We start from the raw sequence: 21099 nt of genomic DNA, 5'->3' as shown, positions 1-21099 counted from the left end.
CCCTTCACTCTGTGTTTTCCACTGCTCATCTCATTTGATGCTTATCAGATGAGAAAGGTGTAAATTGCTGCTCAGAGCCATCTCAGCAAATTCCCCCAGCTCCACTCTCTCCTGTAGCATTCACTTCCCTCCCCAAGTTTCCTATCCTCTCTGAGGCCTTTCATCAGTGGAGGGAAAATGGGATGTTATCACCAACTCTTAGCGCAGGAAGGACACAGCACTGGTTTGTGTTTCCTCCTGCATAAACAAATGTATTCAATAACTATGGGACCAAATTGAGGTGTGTGTGTGTGTGTGTGTGTGTGCGTGCGTGCGTGCGTGCACATGCTAATGTCGATGAGCCACCGGCAGTATTAATGAGTCAAGCCCTCGGCCAGATTCACCAGCTTTTCTCCTCTTCTTCTCTGGAGGAAAAACTCAAAAATCCGTCATTAATGTCCCACCAGAATGGTGTGAATAAGAGAAGAAGAAGACAAATGAGATGGGATGCTGGTGGGAGGCGTACATAAAGAGATGGAGGGAGGTGGAGGGAGAAATGTAATAATTGGTCAGCGTGAGCCTAAGGAAGAAAAAAACTGCAAGAGGATTTCTGAACAAGCAGGCAGCTCCAGTTTGTTCAGGCGACACGCAGCCCTGCAAGTGCAAACCTCTGTCGCCCTCAGTCCAAGTGGGACACAGAGGAGGGTGGGTACCCGTTAGGCCACAAGTTGTTCATGCAGGGCTTCATTTAGGCTTTGATTCAGACAACATAAGCATTCTGTTTTGGTTCCGTTATATTTTTCCACGGGTGTATCTTTCATTCGTGTACACATGATTTTAATTAAAGAAAAATGAGAAGGTGCCATGAGACAGAAACTAAGGGAGGGAATTGGTGTTGTTGTTTCTCACTGAATTGTTCTGATAATGAGAATCGAATGGGGTCTGGCACGTTGTTGTTATGCTTCTTGGCAGGGCGTTTTGTACCCGTGTTTGTGTTTGTGTGCGTGCACTACAATAATGTGCAAACAATCCTAAGTGGCCTGCCCCCCCCCCCCCCCCCCCCCCCCCCCCCCGGGCACAACATGTTGGCTGTAAGGTAACTGGCAAACTGGCAAAACACAAGTGCATTTACATGGACACTGTCGCTGCCAGGTGTGTTGTGGAGGGTAACAGCCAGTGTGGCAGGCCAGTGGCTTAGAGAGGGAGACCTGGAGAGGAAGTGAGGTAGAGTCTGTCGGCCAGCTCAATATCTGCCATTCCTTGTTGTTTATCCCATTCCCCTCTGTCACCTCACACCACTTTGTATTCTCCATATAGTTCTGCTCATTGTCTCTTTTGCCTGCTCTCCTATGTGCTCCTGTTCATGCACATTTCCAATTCCCCCCCATTTTTCACTAACCTTTCTCTAACTACTCGGTGCAGCTCTGTCTCCTCTCTCGGTCTGATTCTCTGAGCTTTCACCGAGAGGCTGCAGCTTCAACACAATTTAATCCCCCTGCAGGTCTGCTCACCAACATTCACACCTGTGTTTATCTTTTCTGTCCCCTGACAGCATCCAGATAGAATCCTGGATGTATGTTCAGCGGTCTCAAGGTGATGAGATACTCTACACATAAGAGACACTGTTTATTTATCAGGTAGAGCGTAACAAAAAGAAAAACTGACACTAATAGTTCTGCAAGGTGCATCAGCGGAGATGCAGTCTGGTGTCTGTAATGGACTCTAATAGATATGTGTGTTGTTTCTTCTGCTGGATTCTGCACCATGAATGTCCGTATTGTTTTCCATAGCAGTGCAGTGCCCGATTCCTCAGAGATGATGGGTTTTGCAGATGAAACTCAAAAGCAGTAATGAGGCTCTGGCGAGTGTTTATTTTGGAGGCAGATCTTTTTTATTAAACAATTAGGTGATCAACAGAAAATGTATCTGCTCCTATTTTTATGACCGATTCACTTATTTCAATAATTTGATCACGCAATTCTGATGCAAATTTGCTTTTTTGTGTTTTATTTCATCATAAGTTGAATATCGTTTTGCTCCGACGAAGACGAGACATTTTAAGCATCATCTTAAGTTCTGGGAAACTGATGAGCATTTTCAAAACAACTAGTTGATTAATGGAAAAAATAATCGGCAAATGAATGGATAAAGATGTTTGCTACCATGCCCCATTATTGTCATTGTCATTCAGGTTTTTAGTCATTTTTAAATCCAATTTTAGCTAAATATTTCAACAATAAATAGACAAAAACAAAACAACAAGACATTTTTGACAGTGTGCTTTTGAAAAATGTTGTCACTGTTTTCATTAATGAAATCAACGTGGCTGCATTTTTCCACACCTGCTTTAATAGGCAACCCATGAATCTGGAAGACCTCTGAGGAAACATCTCACACACTCTTGTGTGAACACATGCGCAGCTCTATAAATGTCATTGCTCTGGTTTGAGTTGGACCAGATGTGTCTGTGTACTGTCAGTGGTGATGCTGTTGACATTTCATGTTGTGAATGTGAACGCTGTGTATCTGTTCAGCTCGGCTTGCTTCGCACTGATAAAACTGGCCTGTGTTTTCATAGTAACATCAGATGTTTAGGTTACTTTATGGAGCCCGATGAGCGAAAGGTAAAAGTCACAAGTAGCTTCATTGTGGTTCAAGGTTGCAATTAATTTACTTTTGTATAGAAAATCACTGAGTCGCAACAATATACATGGAAAACCAGAAAGAATACTTAGTTAACTTTACTGGCATTTAATAATTGAATGATACGTTTTGTTTGTTCTGTGTGTTAAATGGAGCTTTTCTTTTTTCAGTGTTATTTTCCTGTCTCACCTCTGTAACAGCCAGGAAGGGATACGGTTAGAACCATAACTGTCACAAATAGCATTGGCAGGACTACTCTCTAGCACTGTGGTCCGGCTCGCGCCAAGCACTAAATATTGTAATTTCATTGTCTCTTTTCTTGCTGTTGCTTTCTCCAATATATATATATATATATATATATATATATATATATATATATATATAATTTATATTTGTGTGTGTGTGTGTGTCTTTTTCCAGAAGAAAGACTAGTTGACATGTCGATTGTCAACTAGTTTGTGGAGGAGGGTGTGGCTTAAGTGTGTATGTAACCCAGTGTATAGAAACAAGAACTTGTTTGTATCACATCCCCCTTCCTCAGACCCCTGCCAGCTTATGAAAAGTGGGTGGGGGTGTGGGTGTGTGTCTCCACATTGGTTGATCAACCATTCTGTCAGATCTCTTACTCAAGCAACCCTGCTGAGAAACCGCGTGAGAGTAAATTGGGTGTTACAGGGGAAATGAAGGTATGGGTGGAATGGGGTTCTGCAGGGTTAGACTAATGCTGCTTTAATGTGATGGGGGTTGATGCTGGTTATCATGCTACTGACTTTGTTTGATCTCTTTTTCTCTTTGTTAAAAACAAGATATTGTGTCTTATTAATACTTTAGTATGTATAAAATCTACACTGTTTTTATCTGGAAGAGCAATTTCCCCTTGACACCCCACTCCTGTAGTTGTTGTTGCACGGATCAACCTTTCATCCTTTCCCCTCTTCCTCTCTCTATTTGTCAATCATTTTAGAAGCACAACCTCTCCATAGAGCAGTGGCCAGAGGGACAGAGGAGCACATGAAGAGCGGAAACGGCGTGACAGCAACATCCTGACCGGTAACCTTGCTTCTGCACCCCCACCACAAGCAACGCAACTCCAGAAGCGGGGCGTCAGAAGGAAGGAAACGTGCGACCTCTCCTCCTGCAGGCATGGTAATACTCTCTGTAGGTTCTGTTGTAACTGAATGCCTGTGTTGTGGTTGTGTTTGCTTGGATGCTGGTGAATTATCCACATTGGAGCAAGGAAACACTCTCCAGACTAAAGGGTGAGTTTAAGAGTTCAAGCCGATAAGAGATTGTGCCGATAGGAATGTGTAGATCTGTAGATGGGGAGGAGAAGACCGACGACTGAAAGAGATAGAGGATGAAGAAGATGAAGAACAATGAAAGCAAACTGAAGGGGACAGTGGTGGTAAACAATGAGCAAAAAACACAATCATTATAATTACTGTTGGCTGTTTATTAGGTTGTCTTGATGTTTTTCTTAATTTTCATCCAAAAGCAATGATTTTGCTCTCCTCCACAAGCTCATATTCCTGTAGTTAAGTCATTTCGCAAGGAATGAACGTATCAAATCCTGCCCGTATTCATGTGTTGACGTTAAATAAGAAAATATGAAAATGAGGTTTGTTGAAGAGACGTGTTACGGGAGGGAGAAGATCCGGAGAAAAAAAAGCTAGTGTGGTGTTAAGGAGGAGGGGAGGGTGTCTCAAAAGATCAAAGAGAGCAGCGGAGGGGGAAACGAGAAGTGGAGGCAGATAAGACCGTAAAAACATAAATGACGGACAGAAACACGAGAGCTGAAAAGCGCAAAGGATATGGGAAGCAACGAGAGAAGTGTGGAGTGAAGAAATAGGGGAGAGAGATAAGGTGAGAGGAGAGAGAGAGAGACGAGGGATTGATTAATGCTCCTGGCCTGTGACAGAGGGAGCTTTTCCCCCGAGCGGAGCATAAGATTAATTATTAAAAACTAGAACAGGAGGAGGAAGGAGGAAAAATGAGGGGGGGAAAAGGAAGAGTGGTCTGTAGGGGAGGGTTGAAGAATGGAGGGAGGGAGGGAGGGGGGGGGGACAAGATGTTGCTGATGGTGCGGAGGTTGGACACCGCAGAAGAGGGCACATGGTTGAGCTCATAAATAACCAAGGGTAATGAGCGAGTGTGTGTCCGTGTGTTTGTGTGTGCGCGCAGCTTGAAAACACAGTAGTGTGATTAGTCTTGAGTTGTGGTGATGCAGCAAATACTGAGGGTGACCTTGGCAAGGGTGTCACCGCGCAAACTGCAGAACACACCAAACAGCTTCTTTATTGACTTTCCTCTGAGCTGACTGGATTTAATGTATTTACATGTCCATAGTGCTTCTCCACGTCTTCGCACACGCACACGAACGCACACACACACACACACACACACACACACACACACACACACACACACATGTCTTGGCTTGATTACTTGGTGTCTGTCCGGCATGTTGTATCGCTCTGTCCTTGTACATGTCATCAGTTCCTGGAGGAGACACTGCGGATGTGGCCAAGCGGAAAGTTTTAACAATTGTGTGTTTTTCGCTTCTCATATCATATTGAATGTAAAATAGTCTTTTCTTCGCTGCATTTTTGATGTACAATTGGTAAACAACATAATTGTGTTAAAAAAAAAAAAAAAATCAATGAGGTTTCAAAAGCTTTTGTAGAAAAACAGGGAAACATATTTCACTTGTTTATTTGATTGTGTTCTGGTATTTGCCTCCTGTAGACATGACCGTCCTCAATACTGTAATAGTATGCCCAGAAACAGTGTAATGTCAGCTCATCTGCTTTTAGTGCTCCGGTCATATTATTTTATAGGCAGACCTTTTAAAACCGTGCCGACACACTGAAGGGGGCAAAGAGCGTTGGAAGGAAACTCTCTTCCTTTAGTGCAAAGTAGGCTGGGTCCTGTAGTTTGGAGTAGCTAGTTTATACACTTGATTGATGACAGTACGTCTTCCATGAAGGTCATCCCCGCTGAAACATGACGGGTATTGTGGCAGACGTGATGACTATGTATTTCTCTGTATCATGTTGTTTCTAGTTTCATGTATCCTTTTGCCGGTTTGACATGGACAGCCTGTTTTGTTGTTTTGCTGCAAGACATATATTTTGATGTATGTTTACCCTGCTGATTTGAGAGAGGGAGAGGGAGAGGGAGAGGGAGAGGGAGAGGGAGAGAGAGACCCCCAATAAAACAGGATAGCAGAGTGTCGGGCCGGCAGAGTGCAGATAAATCACAGGATGAATTTTTAATGCAATCTCTCCGAGACTGCTGGATGTTACAGAGAAATACTTTTATTTGTGCGAGTGTGTGTGTGTGTGTGTGTGTGTGTTTCTGGATCCATCACTTCGAGCCTGTTTTGTGATGTTTGTTTTTAAAGTTTGTAAAGTTTTTTTTTTTTTTTTTTTTCCTTTCTCCTTTAACTTTACTTGCTTTCATGTTCGGTGTGACATTTCTCTCAAAAAGTTTTGCGTGGTATTTATGGGTGGTGATTTATTTATTTCTGGGCTTCAGTTTATTTCCTTTTTACGATGAAGATGTGTTGTCAGCTTCAGTGCAAACAAACGTCTGTTTCTGCAGCTGGCTAAAAATAAAAAAGAACCCAGTTGTCTTCATCTCCTTCTGTCGATCTCTGCTTTTGGAGGCTTTCTCTGTCATCCTCTTCCCGCCTTCATCTCTCAGTCTCTTCACAACAAGCCCGTCGTGTGCGTTGTCTTCCAAGCAGTCGGCTTGCACTTTAGGCACATGACTTATTAAAAATAAGCGCACACAAACGCTGCAGGCGCACTGCCGTAGCACGCACACACATCCAGTACCATGTTTCTATATGGTGCTCTTAAAATAAATGATTTTTGTAGACGGAAAACAAAAAAAAACGAACGGCATGGAATCCAATCACAGCTGCTTTTGTTCCAGTGAGTCTTGTCCTTGGCATTGGGTCAGGTAATTTTTAGCAGATGGCCACAGAGAGAGAGAGGATGACACAGAAAGAGACTGAAAGAGACAGGCAGTGATGGAAAGGAGAATCATTCTGCTGCTTGTAAAGAGACGTTGTCACTGGGTGCTAACCACAACACCTTGAAATGAAAGGTTTTCATTTCAGGGCATGAAGCACATAATGAGGGCGGGGGGTGATGGATGGAAGTAATGTGTGGGTGACACATGGGTTTTATGTGGAAGTGTCATCCATGATTTTCCTTTTTAAGAAGTGTGTGTGTGTGTGTGTGTGTGTGTGTGTGTGTGTGTGTGTGTGTGTGTGTGTGTGTGTGTGTGTGTGTGTGTGTGTGTGTGTGTGTGTGTGTGTGTGTGTGTGTGTGTGTGTGTGTGTGTGTGTGTGTGTGTGTGTGTGTGTGTGTGTGTGTGTGTGTGTGTGTGTGTGTGTGTGTGTGTGTGTGTGTGTGTGTGTGTGTGTGTGTGTGTGTGTGTGTGTGTGTGTGTGTGTGTGTGTGTATTAGTTTATTACACAGAGGTGTAAATGCTGTGTAATGTGGTTATGTAACTTGAGCCTGCCAGCCGGTCGGCCCTACTGGAGCATGAAATGGAGTGTAATGTGTGTGTGTGTGTGTGTGTGGTTAAAGAGCATTACGCGACTATGGCATTCGAATGTATACCCACAAAGCTCAGTGCATGGGGTGTGGTGTGCTGGTGGCTTGCAGACAGCTGGGATGAGTGCATTTCTGTTTCTGATTCCCAGAAGGGATGAATCACAAGCAACAGATTCCCTTATGAAATTGTACACATTCTGTATTATTCACATTTGACTCTTCACAAAGTTGGCTGTTGTTTTGGATGTCTAAGCTCTACAAGATGTTGAATTTATGCTCAAACTCACACCTGAAAATACACACCTGTACACTGCCACGCCACAATGTAGATCCATGCCTCAGGTCTTCACTCAACAATGAGATACAATAATGTACATCCTTTTATTTCTTTATAGTGATATGCATCATTACTACATATTCCCATTATTAAAATATGAATAACACGCAGGAAACAGGATATAAAAATTGCTTCAGAAGGAAAAATTAGATATCCAACAGCTTAGTTAAAGGAGTAAATGTGCCAAACGTTGGGGCACATTTTATCCTGGGACATGTTAAAGGATAATTCTCGCGTTGTGTTATTTTCATTTATTTGGTCATGGTTCAAACGGTAATGCACTCATCAGACTAATTGCTGATATTTTGTGACGATGAGCAGCGAGACAACAAGACAATTAGCCAATTTAGAAAAGTATTTCTCACATTGTGTTTAGATGATATGGTGAAACTGTTGGCTTGTTCACAACTTTGCTGATACTCTTAACTGCTTGTGAGTATTGCCCTTGCACACTTTGTTGTGGAGTTGTTGACAACTATGTTATCAAAAATGTATTTGAGACTAATCTTAAATCGAGACATCAGGCCAGCGCAGACGAGCACTTTCAAAACGTCCAAGCTGCGCCTCTTTTTGAGGGATGGGAAACTAAAGATCCTATAGATGTCAATGTAATTAGACGTGTGGTTGCATTGTCATTTTGTCAAGTTGTATGCATTTATTTCTTATTAAACATCCTCTGCTTTTTCATTGATTTTTCGACCACGCCTGAACCTGGGCATTTGTGATCCCTTAATAAATTAATGTTTATCGCCGCCAGGCCCCTTTAGTCTTTTCTAATGCTTCTCAATAGCCTCTGCTATCCCGCTACACAAAAGCTCTTCGGCATCTTCCTGTTTCTCTTCTAATGAGACAGCGAAGTTTCTTTCTCCCAAAAGGGCGGCCAGCCTTGGTGATGATGCAATTCTGGTCTGGTCTATAGCTGTGAGCCATAATTGTTTTCCCCCTAAAAAGGGCGTGGTGATGTATATTTAATTTGTAGAGATGGCAGCATTAACTTTGGCCCTATTAGACCACTGTGCTGAATGGTCCCTTCCAAGGATCAGCTCTAGGTCAATGTGCTGAAATTGGACACCATTTTATTTAGTTAGTTAGTGACACAGGGTTGTTACAGGCATCTGGTGATTTATTTCATTCTCAATCATACGCTCCCACATCGCTCACATGGACAGGAGAACATATTGTGTCATTGACCTCTGGGTTATGTGCCCGGCAGGATGCATTCAAGGACAACCAAGGTGTTTGTCTTCAACAAACTGAGTGTGTGTCTTTTTAATCAAGTTGTGAAGAGGGGATGAGAGCAACTAGCACAAATTCACCAGAGAGCATTTCAGACTTATTGCTTTTTGTTTGTTTGGTTTTGGTTAATTAAATTAGAAGAAAGTTAGGTTTTTTGCAGTTATGACATTTTCAATCAACCTTTCTTTAAAACCAGTGTGAAATGCTAAATGTCTGCAACATTATCTGGACTGGCGCTGGCCTAGGGGGTCGATTCCTGTCAGTGGGTCCTCCTTTACTGCTCTGATTTACATGGTGATCAGAGCGGCTGGGCCACCACTCCCCCACGGTTGAGTAATACCAACACACACACACACACACACACACAGATGCATCGACACTCTCTTCCTAATGTGGTTTATGGCTGCAGAAGCTCACATTAGCAACGGCTCATAAAATGTGCGACTGTTGGGCTGTTAAACACTGCTCTAAGACACACAAGTAAAGAGATACACATGTAGGTACACACAGTTTGTTTTTGTACAATGCTTTTTGCTCAAGCCAAAAATAAAGATACGGTGATAGAGATTTTTAACAGTGGCATAGTCGTTCAAGATATCATCATTCACTCCACGTCACTCCAGTGCCAAAGTGTTGGAGGATTATTTATATATACAAAATGATATAGTCCCAGCGAGAATGTAGAGTCCAACCCTGCTGAATATTTGTGCCACACTCGACATACTGAGCTACACAGGCTTCGAGGCTGCAGCTATTGTGCAGTGCTTGTCCTCCATTCAGTTAATAGCTCTATCTCATTCAAAGAGAATGTCACCAGTTCAATTAGGAATGGGATGAAAAGCGTGCGTGGGCACGTATACACGCAGTTGGTCCTTGGATTTAAATTAAATTGATAGTAGAGCTCAAGCGACACTATCCATACAAAGTGTGTGTGTGTGTGTGTGTGTGTGTGAATTAGCATGGCTGCTGTGCGGTTCTCTCTGAGTACATGTGTGTCGTGAATAAAGGGAAATGTGGGTCTTGCAGATAAGCAGCCTACTTGTGTTAAACTGGGTTATGCTCCTCAGGCGCACAGTGCGACACCCTCTAATGATTGAAATTGAACCTCATCAGATTCAGGTAACCAAGTGATGAACAATACTTTGTAATCTTAATTGTTTCTCTCAGATATGACATCTCTGTTTCCAAAAGAGGAGAAAGTGAGGGAAGATATGAAACTATTGAACTATTGTGATATTATTTTAATGTTAATAACACAAAAGTAGTTAAGAAAGAACTGAAAATTAAATTGAAAAGTATATATACTGTATATTCCATTTCTGTTGTATTGTTGTAACAGTTGCCCCAGAGTATTTTCATAATATGTATAAATGTTATGCTTTGATAATAGATTATAATGCTCTCTCAATGTAATTATGCTTGCAAAGGGTTATCCCATTGAGCTTTCTCTACATTGCCAGCCACTTAAGTTGCTTGTTGTATCAGTTTTACATCAAATTACTTTAGTTTATAGGTAATGGTCAGATGTTTAAATAATCTCTCACATAAGAGTTAAGGTTAGGGTTACATTCTGCGGTTGCACCTGCTACTCTCCTTCGTCTCTTCACTTTTCCATTCATCTTTAAATTCAGCCTCCCCTGCATCAATCATTTTCCCACAGACCTCCTCTGCTGTCATCTATTCTCTTCCTCCTTGGTTTACTTGGCATGCATCTTCTATTTCCTGCCTTAACTCTCCTCTGAAGCCCCCCCCCCCCCCCTCTCCGCCTGATCCCTCCCACCTGACCTCCTCCTTCCATTGGTTCCCTCCACATAACTCCCAGACAGTAAGAATGAGCAAATGAGAAAGACCAAAAGGGGCTGACATAAATTCCCAGGGCCAGAATGTCTGATTGATTTAAGACAGGTGGAGAGGATATGAGGATGGTGGTCAGATGAATTTATATCGCTGTGCGTACATGTGCACGTGTGCATGCATGTGTGTCCGGGTCAGTGTCATTTAATGGAAGCTGTCACTTAGTTAGAAATGTATTTCTATAATAGATTTTAAAAAGATACATGTGCAGTCTGCATGAAAGCAACACACACAAAAAAGCAATTTTTACTCGCGCTTGGTGGGACAGTAAGTGTGAATTAGTTTTTTGCTGTGAATTTGTGGTGCAGGCATTTTTGTGAACATGTGTTTGTTTGATTTGGGTTTGTGATTCAGGTCCAAGCTTGATGGATTAAAGCTCAGTCTGTTGTTGAAAACCGTGTGTGTGTATGTGTGTGTGTATTGTACAAGTAGAATGTACTAGATATGATAACTAACTCCTTATTCATCCTTCCTTTTCAGAGGTCCTTCCGTTCCTTTAGTAACGATGACCGCCACGTCATGGCAAAACACTCCACCATCTACCCCTCCTCTCATGAGCTGGAAGCCGTTCAGACGCTGGTGTCCACTGTCGAGGGCGCCCTCAAACACGTCTCTGATTGGCTGGATCAGAGCAGCAGCAATGTCCACAGCCAGGTCGACGGCCAACCAGCAGACAGTACAGAGAAGGGCGCAACTGGCGATGAGCCCTTCAATGAAACTGAGGATTACAGGTGGGGTAGTGGTGAAGCATAGTCGAGCTGCAACTCATGATGTATATGGAATAGGAATAGGTCAACATATTGGGAAATACACGTATTAAAGAGGAAGATGAACAACAGAGGCAAGTGCAGCTCCAGGAAATAGGAGGAAATGAACTTAGTCTCCATGGTCGGCTATCTTCATGAACCGTTTTATTAAAGATTCACAACTTCTCTTTCATGTCTTGAATTGCTTTGATCTTATTTTGCTATTTGAACTGGCACCTTGTGTTTTATTCTGTTAATCAAGATGTCGAAACATATTGAAATAGATTTGATTTGAAGTTGTGTTATTATGTTGGGCAAAAGGTGTCAAGAACACATTTGGGGCTGTGTTTTTTCTTTTATAATGTATACATCATCAAGTAATTCTTCTTCCATGTGCAAGCATAGATTTGGTTGGGGAATAAGGGATGTGGTAACGTTTGAATTGAGATACGACTGTTACCTGTTGTCTGCTTTTCTTTAAAAACAGAGAGCCCAGCAGTGGTGGCGTGCTGTGTGGAGTGATGAGGATCGGACTGGTGGCCAAAGGCCTCCTGATCAAAGGCGACATGGACCTGGAGCTGGTGCTGATGTGCAAAGACAAACCCACACAGACACTGCTGGACACTGTCTGTCACAATTTGCCCACACAGATAGAGGTTAGAAACGCACATCAACACCGATGCATGCATACAGGCACACAATGCTGCTTTTTTAGTCTCTGTCTTTTGTTTTCTCACACGCACTCGCTGGCAAACATACTGCTAACACCTCTGCAACATCAGAAATTAAGCTATTTGGATAAGCTTTGACATTTTCTGCTTATACACACACACACATTAGCAATGACCGCTCTACAACAAGGCCAACTAATGCAAACAATATTAAATGAATAGATTTGCCTTTTTGTTAATTGTCTTTAGTAGTTAAGTGATGTGAGAGAGGTAACAACATTGTGCGTGTGTGTGTGCGTGTGCAGAGAAGTAATCTCATGTCTTGACTCAGTGAACAGAGATTTTCTCATCAAGGCCAAATGGGATGGAATCTGTTTTTACCTGTGCGGCTAATGTGTATAGAAGTGTCTTAGTGGGCGAAACTGCAGGTTGTTTTGAGATTTAAGAAGAGATTTTGTCGTTGTTGTTATCCCATTAACTCTTGTATCTAGTCACATGTGTGCTGAAATGCAGGACTGTAGAAATATGTTGGGAAAGTTTGATTTCAAAATCTTGCTTTACATTAAGATATTAGTCACACCTTAGAGACCAAAACGGACACATTTCAAAATATCATCAGTTTCTGTAATGATTCATATTTCTTCTGTCATACCTGGTCATGTTGTTGCAGCATCTTGAAGCAGGCTCAGATTTATTTTCCTTTTTTATTTTTTTCATCTGCACGGAGACATATTGTGACCTCGGCCGCTCTGACCATCTAGTTATATTCGTTTGACACATGACAGAAGCTGACAGAAGATAAATATGAGGTCACAAGCTCCTTTCCCGAGGCGGCCATCTTGGTAAGAACGACAACAGACCCAAAACTCACACTGACGATTACCCTCACCTCGCCGTCTATGAGGGAAGATGAGGAGGAGGAGGAAGAGGAGGAGGAGGAGGAGGAAGAAGAGGAGGAGGAGGAGGAGGAGGAGGAGGAGGAGGAGGAGTTGGAGAATGGGGAGGAAAGACGAGAGGAGGAGAAGGAGGAAGAGGAGAAGAAGAAGAAAGTGGATGATGAAAAGGAGGAGCAGGAGAAGCAGAATGGTCGAGGTAGGAACACACAAGTTGCAGTTTTCCCCTATTTCTCACTAAACACACCAACATGTAATTTAATTTTATTATGTACTTCTATATTTAATAGAACAGTTTTTATTTCCCTCAAACAAGAGGTATGACCTCATAAACTGATGCTGACACGAGAAAAGACGGCTGCAGGATGCATACAAGAGCTGAAACACACACGAATTGTTCAGTGTTCAGTCTAATAACAACCCCCCGCCCCCCAGTAGCAGGAACTGATTATAAGTGGTTGTGGGAGGTGAGACGGCACGGCAAGGCCAGCAGGCCAGCAAAATCAATAACCGAGCAGTAGCAAGCTGCTCATCCATCCTGTGGCTCCCGTCCAACTAGACACTCGAGTCTCAGAGAGAGATGAAAGATAGCGCGAAGGTTAGCCGTACATCATGCCACGAGCCACGCCAAGACGGAGAGGGACACTGATATTTTTCTTCCTCGCAAATCAAGGAGAGCACACAGGCACGCTCACGCAACCACACGGAGGAGAAGGCATGCACACAGTCGTATTTTGTACCTGACGGATAGAGATGGCTGTGATACTGGATGTCTAATTGCTCCGATATCATCAGGCAAGCGTGGCGTTGAGGGATGTGGGCCAGTCTGTCAAATAGGGTCACATCGTAAAAGGCAGGGTGTAATGCTTTTAGACATTAACACATGCATTGACAGTAAATGGTGCACGCTTTAGTCGGTCACCGGGTGAATCCGGGTTACTGTGCTTGCCTGCGTGCTCTTTGGGCTCAGATGCAGGTCACAGAGGGAGGGAGGGTGCCGTGACAGTACATTTGTGGAGACATTTTTAATCGGACTTAAAGAGAGTAACAGAAGGAGATCATGATAAAATAAGAGCGCTGAGTGAGGGTTCAGCCAGCAGAGCGTTTGAAAGAGCAGTGGGAGAACAAGCACTATAATGATCCAGTAGCAACAGAGAGGTCCCACGTGCAGCTGGGTTCCCGCTGTTATACATCACGTAGAAACACAAATACACACACTACTGCAAGCATTAGACAGTGGGAGAGCTACACAGCAATAACGACCGGATGAATTCAGGGATAACGTGAGATGGATGTGCTCAAGCCGCTGCACATTGCACACATTTTACATTTCATCTCGATATTTCTTCAGGGAAGGATTTTCTACTCAAGGGAGAGTGATTCAGAAAATATTTACCTAGTCGTGTTTTCAGAGACCCAAAGGGCTCTTTAGTGTGTTTTATTTCACTTCCATTCGGGCCCACACACAATAAACCCTCTTCAGAAACCCATGTAACCACACTCATTCATACACAGCTGCATTTGATTCAGCCCTCCTTGCACATCAGATATCCCGGATACTAAAGTAGCAGAATTGGTGAGCTAGTAACTCAAACATTGGGATGATGTGCTTGGCAGCATGAATCAAATGCTTACATATAAAAGCGCAAGAATGCTCCTCTTTTTACCAACCCGATGCTCTGACTAAACCCTGCCTGGATCCCTCCTGTGTTGTGTTTGTTTGAGACTGGGTCAAACTATCTTAGATTGTTTTTTCTTTTCTTTTCTTTTCAGTTCTACTTTAGGAGCGCTTGATTCTGTGTTTGCCCAGACAGGGAGTTGATTTGTTTTCTCTGCAACACATTTCTTTGAGCCTGTGAAATCAAGTGCACCTTAAGTAATCCAGAAGAAAAATAAAACTTCTATTTTGACTTCTGCTTGGTGCGGATTGGATCAAAATAAATGAAATCCTCCTCAAATACATAAAGGAGAGATTGATTTACCTTGTTGGGCGCAGCGAAATGAATGCATGTGTCCCAACAATGCCCACACATTAAATCAAACACTCCTTAGGTATTTGTTTGGTGTATGTCTTTGGGGGGGCTCTCCATCCCAACAAGTTGTCTCTTCCCTCATGACCCCGGTTGCTCTCCCTTTCACTGATTTGTCAGTGACTGGATGGATGAAAACTACGTAATCACCGTTGAATAGTGCGTTTCATTTTCAACACATGTACTGTATGTATACGGGGGATTGTGCATCCTGTAGTACTATGTGCTTAAGATGTCAACATGTGATGCAGTTAACACATGTTCGACTTATCAGTGTTGAAAATGACTCCTCGTTCATCGAGTGAGGTGGTTGTTCTGTGCATTCATCACAGATCTGTCACCTGTGGAGAGTCAGTGCTTTCTACAAGGAGGGGATCAACTTTATGGCATGAAAAGCACCTTGTATGTACCAAAATATCCATGCATGTGTGTGTGTGTATGCGTGCATTCACACTCATTATCAAGTGGGTCTGCACACATTCACGCACGCACAATTCAAGCACACACACTCCAGACATGACGTGTGTGTGTGTGTTTTACGTTCTCTATATTGGATTGTTATTGTTTTGTGGCAGTGTTGGGTGCTGCTGCGCAGAGAATGGAGGCTGAGGAGGAGGAGGGGGAGGTGCTGGATAGACACAGATGTCTGTTGGCCCTGGCAGCGCTGCGACACGCCAAGTGGTTCCAGGTCGGCACCCACTCACTTCCTGTCTTCCTGCCCGATGCTTATTGTAGCCTGACGATTCACCCAGAGGGCGCGGACTGCCAGCTAATGCTGCGGTGTTAATTGTCAGATCAGTCTGGAAACACGACTTACTGGTTATCAGTTTTAATTTACATGTTCGAATCATTACAAAGTATCTTAAAGTTGAAGGAAATATGGCTGATAAACATGTGTTTGTACGCATCCCCATCACCATTTCTGTCGAGCAAGATTTAGTTTTTCAACATCGTTGAACAAATATTTTCAGATGAATCAGATGAATAAATACTTTCAGATTCTCAGTCTTTAAAATTATTCCCAAAAAGTTGTTTTTTTGCACTCCACCCACTGTAGTGCAGTATATGAACTGGCAAAAAAGATTATTGTTAGAAGAATCATAAGGCTACAAAAGCAATGATTAATACTTGTTTTTATTTTTGGCTATTATGTGAACCTGCCTGCTCTGTTCAGTATGTCAGTGCTTCCCTTTGATTCCCCTCCCATACCCCTTCCCATCTATCTCCCAAATCACGTACCTTACTGACAACATTTTCCATTCAGAATGTAGGCCTTTTTTATTTTAGAGGGATATATTGAATAAAACATGATTAATGAATTCAAAATGTTTAGTGTCTTCAGAACTGAGGATTTTCATCCTCTATGGGTTTTTTTTGACAGAAACTGTCACTTCATTATGTGGCTTTGTCCTGTGAAGCAGGCTGTTTATCTGTATGTGTTTGCACAAATACCACTCCCTCTTTCTGTTTAATCTTCCTTCTTGCATCCCTCCACCTTTTCCTTTTTCTCCCCTCGATCGCTCGATCTCTCTCAGGCTCGAGTGAATGGGCTCAAGTCCTGCGTTATCGTTCTCAGGATACTTAGAGACATGTGCAATAGACACCCTGTCTGGGAACCTCTCAAAGGATGGGTGAGTCTTTTGCCGTCACTGCCCGTGTTTGAGTGTTAATCTTATGAAATAAAAAGAAAGTGTTCAGCCCCCTTGAACTTTCATTCATTTTTAAACCGTTGTCTGCGTTTGTGCAAACCAAATCACCCTGCTGTAATGAGAGGTTCCTATTTGTATTGAAATCTGAAGAGTTGTGCTCAAACATCACCCATAAGGGAACCGTGTGGCCCAGGCGAGGCTGAAGAATTCCAGTGGACACCATAAAACAGGGTGTCATTAATATCTGATTGATATAAGTGCTTTTAATTTTGTTAGCAAGAAAGATGAATTGCGTGTTCACCTGTCTTCATAAGTATGTGTGTGTTCTTGCAGCCCTTAGAGCTCGTCTGCGAGAAGGCAATAGCCACCTGCAACAGACCTCTCGGGGCTGGTGAAGCCCTGCGTCGAGTCATGGAGTGTCTGGCCTCAGGAATACTGTTACCAGGTACGGTTCCATGGTGGAATATGAATATACACCGCTGGAAAGATTAACAAAATCAAAAGAGGAGCATGTGTGTTTCCATGCAAATTGGCGTCGCTGGTAAGCGTACCGAGGGAGCATGCTAGGTTTGGGGAGATGAGCAGAGGTATGGAGGCTCTGCTCGGCACATCTTTGAGCTGTTGATCTCTGAGAGGTCGACATGTGACCCAGCAGAGCGCAGCTGTCTGAGGAAAGTCATTATTACAAGAGCATCTTAATTAGAAGCAGCTGTAGGGTTTCTCACAGAATGTTGTACACTCTTGGCAAGTATGGGAAAGCTGAATTTAATTTTACTTGATTGAATAAATTTAATTTGAATGCTAAAGATATAATAAATATATTATAAGAGGGGAAGAGCAGTGTTTTTTAATGTCAAATGTTAATCTAGAATTCATTTACAGGTGATGCTACCCTGGCAGTAGAATATTAACAGATAGATACAACACACATGTGGAGCATTTAGAGGATGAAGACTTTTACCTTTTTAATTAAGTGTCTGGTTTGAATACCTCACAGCCAGTTTAACCAGTTAAATTGGCTTAAATAGCTGCTGTTGTGAATTATGATAGGCTGCAGTGTCAGTAAATAAAGTGACAACAACTAACTTTGTGTGTGTGTGTGTGTGTCGTCTTTCTTCTGTGACATCCCCAAGGTGGTCCAGGTTTACATGACCCATGTGAGAAAGAGCCAACAAACACACTAGCCAACATGACCGACCAGCAGGCTGAGGCCATTACCTACCGTGCACAGGTACACACACACACACACACGCGCGCGTCAGCTTAAAGACATAGTTGTTATCACCCAGCTGCCTTCGCCCTGAGCTGTCAGTGCGTGGGAATCTGTAAGCAACACGCCTATTACCAGACAGAAATACCCCATCACCACCCTAACCACACAATCTGCATGCACAAACACACACACACTTCAGAAAATACCTATTTGGTGCTGCATTTTAATGATTGGTGTGGGAAACTATTGCTATTGTAAGCCATAAATCCATCTCTGACACCCCGAGGACAGTATTTGTGTGAATGCACTTTGGGCGTGCGTGCCGTCATGTCCTCCTTCTCACACACACACACACACACACACGCACACACGCACACGCACACGCGCACACGCACACGCGCACACGCACACGCGCACACGCACACACTCGACTGAGCAGGGCAGCCTCTGAGCCGCATGGCTTAGTGAATCCTGCCGTCCTTTTCCTTTGAAGGCAGCCTGAACGGGGCTGGAATGTCAATGGGGATAATTGTATTGGAGCAGATACAAGAGCAGATATTAGAGAGGGAGCTGTTCTGTCAATGAGCTACACCAAGCCTCATGAATATCTGAGACACTCCACTTCCCTAATGGTTTTGTATTAGCAGAGCCACTTTGGCCCATTCTGGTTATCTTTCTGATTGTTTGTCTACAGTAGAGTGAGATAAATTAACTCACACACACATACTGGTCACTATCTTGAGTACAAACTTGGTTCTCTGTGTTGCAAGATAACTCTTTTTTTTATAAACATGTCGACATTCATTAATGCACAGATATGTAGTGCTCATTCATATATGTACACATGTGCCCATGTGCTTCTATGTTTAGACTTGGCCTCTTGATATTTGTGAAGATGAATATCATTACATCAGCCTGAATATTCTATATTATTCTAGATTAACTTCTTCACTGTCAGTTATTCAACCAGAATTCACCACCTTTGTCCTACATTAGCACAGGCAGCTTCACTTCAAATGTAATGGAAATGCTACAATATAATTTCAGAACGAAATGAAAGGGATTCGTCTTCCTCTTCATGAGGCAAGATAAATGTCTACTGTAAACCAGAATATGCGACCACAAATCTTCGATAAATCTTGGATACATGTATAAGTATTCATTTTGCATTGCTCTGTGTTATGATGGCTTTACGTCTTCTGGTTGGAGGAAGTGGGCGTTTAAGAGGCAGGGAAACGCACTGTTAGCATTAGTTAGCATTATGGGAAATGTAGGATCTAATGTTGCACTACTAAATTGCTGGAGTACCTCTATGACAGTATAAGAACAGCAAACTATTTGACTATAAATGTTCATACTGTCATAAAGGTTTGAATGCATGTTCTCACCTTTTTCTTTATTGTCTCCGGTGCTTTACGTCCAACAGCAAGCTCTCAGACTCATGGCATTCGGACAGATCTACAAGGTGTTGGAGATGGAGCCTCTTCCATCAAATAAACCATCACAGAAATATCCTTGGTCTGATAAAGAAGGTGTGTACATGCCTGTCTGATCTGTCTACCTCCCCCTGTGCGTCTCTCTCTTCTGTCCAATATATCCTCCACATGTCTGTCCTTGTCTGTGCCTGATTATTTGTCTTTATGTTACCATTTTCCCCTTTTGTCTCTGTCTGTGAAAAGGCTTTTTCATCAGTCCGTCTTTCTTACATGAAACCTACAGTATTCAGGCAGCTGGCCTTCGGTCATAGGTCGGACTTCCCATCAAATCTTTTCACACGTGAACTTTCTGGATGCATTTGGCGTTTTTTCTACAAATCAGCACTGACAGCGCTGTCAATATTGCCGGCATGTGACGCACAACAAAAATATGATGTTTCGCCTGCTTTTTTCCACTGTGGTTTTTTTTCTCCGACGTCGCACCAAAAAACCTGGTAGTCTTTTTCGAAATGTGCGTCGTTTATTGAGGAATCTTTCTGCTTTTGTTCATTTTTGGCAAATTCTCAAGGCGACTTTCATGGAAAATCAATTCAAGGTTTTTGTTGCCTCGTGACGCTGACATGGCAAATTTACAAAGGCTTTACTGATTTAGGTGCATGCAAGAAAGAAGCTTATATGTCTTCCCCCATTGTTTGACTTTTTGCTGGTCTGCCTGTCTGTTCTGTTTATCTTCTCTGTGGGTTTTTCCATCTCAATGCTTCTTCTCACATATTGCTTCTCTTCTCGGCCTTCGCCTCTCTTTCTTCTGTCACACATAAGAACCTTTGTTTGTGTTCATATTAATATCCCTTGTAGTCACTGATTGATTCATAAATCAATGTTTGTTTCTCTCCCTCTGGCTTTCTCTCAGGCTTAGGTCTGAAGAGGCCATACGAGGATGGAGCAATGGATGACAAGGATCTCATCAAGAAGATGAAGAGGAATCTGAGGAAAGGTGAGAGGGAAGGAAAGAACGAACAACCGATTGAATCTGTTATTTCACACCAATTATTTTACATTTTATTTTCATTCAAACCACAAAAAACAAAGCAGCACAATGCTTAGAGGTGGAAGCAATAATATACTGTTGTCTGCAGGCAAGCATTGCTTCTCTACTCCACTTCTATTTTTTCCCTGTCTGCTTCTCTCCACATTCCTTTCATCCCTCGGAGGCCGATCAATAGTATTGATTGCTAACGTTTTAGTAGGCCACCCAACCATCCCCAGCTCTTTCTTCATACAAGGAGAAGATGATCCACGCCTAATGGAGACAGAGAGGCATTTTTAGATATTGGCAAACGCAAGGAAAGTGATTGAAAGGGAACGAAAATAGAGGCCTTTTTATTCATCATGAAAACAACCGGCGAGTGTGCTGAAAACCTTTTAGAAAACGTGATTTATTACCTACAATATCTGTGAATTGGCCAAGTCTGTCCAATTTCAACTGAATAATTGGTACACCTTCTACAAAACCTTATTAAATCTATCCTAATATGCTCTACTTTCTACTGTAACCATACCCCCTCAATTCTTTTTGCATTAGTCCTGGACAGTAAAGCCATAGACTCCAACCAGCCAATGAACGCCCTGATGCGGTTGAACCAGATCCGGCCGGGGCTGCAGTATCGCCTGCTGTCCCAGTCAGGCCCGGTTCACGCTCCGGTCTTCACCATGTCTGTGGATCTGGATGGCACCATTTATGAAGCATCTGGATCCTCCAAGAAGACCGCCAAGCTCCACGTCGCTGTTAAGGTAAGGAGGAACGGGAAGAGGGAAGAGGGGTGTGTGTGTGTGTGTGTGTGTGT

The 21099-nt window shown here is 42.8% G+C and overlaps 1 protein-coding gene across 3 annotated transcripts in view; it reads left to right on the top strand.

Moving 5' to 3' along the window:
• The window catches only part of strbp (spermatid perinuclear RNA binding protein), a 67647-nt gene that overhangs the window by 34032 nt on the left and 12516 nt on the right, over positions 1–21099 (top strand). For all 3 annotated transcript variants that reach the window (XR_004610650.1, XM_034547547.1, XM_034547546.1), the window contains exons 3-13: positions 3587–3768; positions 11098–11348; positions 11851–12019; positions 12820–13126; positions 15533–15645; positions 16493–16588; positions 16940–17051; positions 17740–17837; positions 19246–19351; positions 20166–20249; positions 20838–21046. Coding sequence is in view for 2 of the 3 variants with exons in the window: in XM_034547547.1 (XP_034403438.1) it covers positions 3766–3768; positions 11098–11348; positions 11851–12019; positions 12820–13126; positions 15533–15645; positions 16493–16588; positions 16940–17051; positions 17740–17837; positions 19246–19351; positions 20166–20249; positions 20838–21046 (1548 nt within the window). In the remaining variant the exon portion in view is untranslated. The remainder of the gene's footprint in view (positions 1–3586; positions 3769–11097; positions 11349–11850; positions 12020–12819; positions 13127–15532; positions 15646–16492; positions 16589–16939; positions 17052–17739; positions 17838–19245; positions 19352–20165; positions 20250–20837; positions 21047–21099) is intronic.

This window comes from Cyclopterus lumpus, chromosome 12, assembly GCF_009769545.1.
Source record: "Cyclopterus lumpus isolate fCycLum1 chromosome 12, fCycLum1.pri, whole genome shotgun sequence".
Taxonomy (NCBI): Eukaryota; Metazoa; Chordata; class Actinopteri; order Perciformes; family Cyclopteridae; genus Cyclopterus; species Cyclopterus lumpus.
Note: the sequence above shows the minus strand (reverse complement) of the source record. Positions and strands in the feature narration are given on the sequence as shown.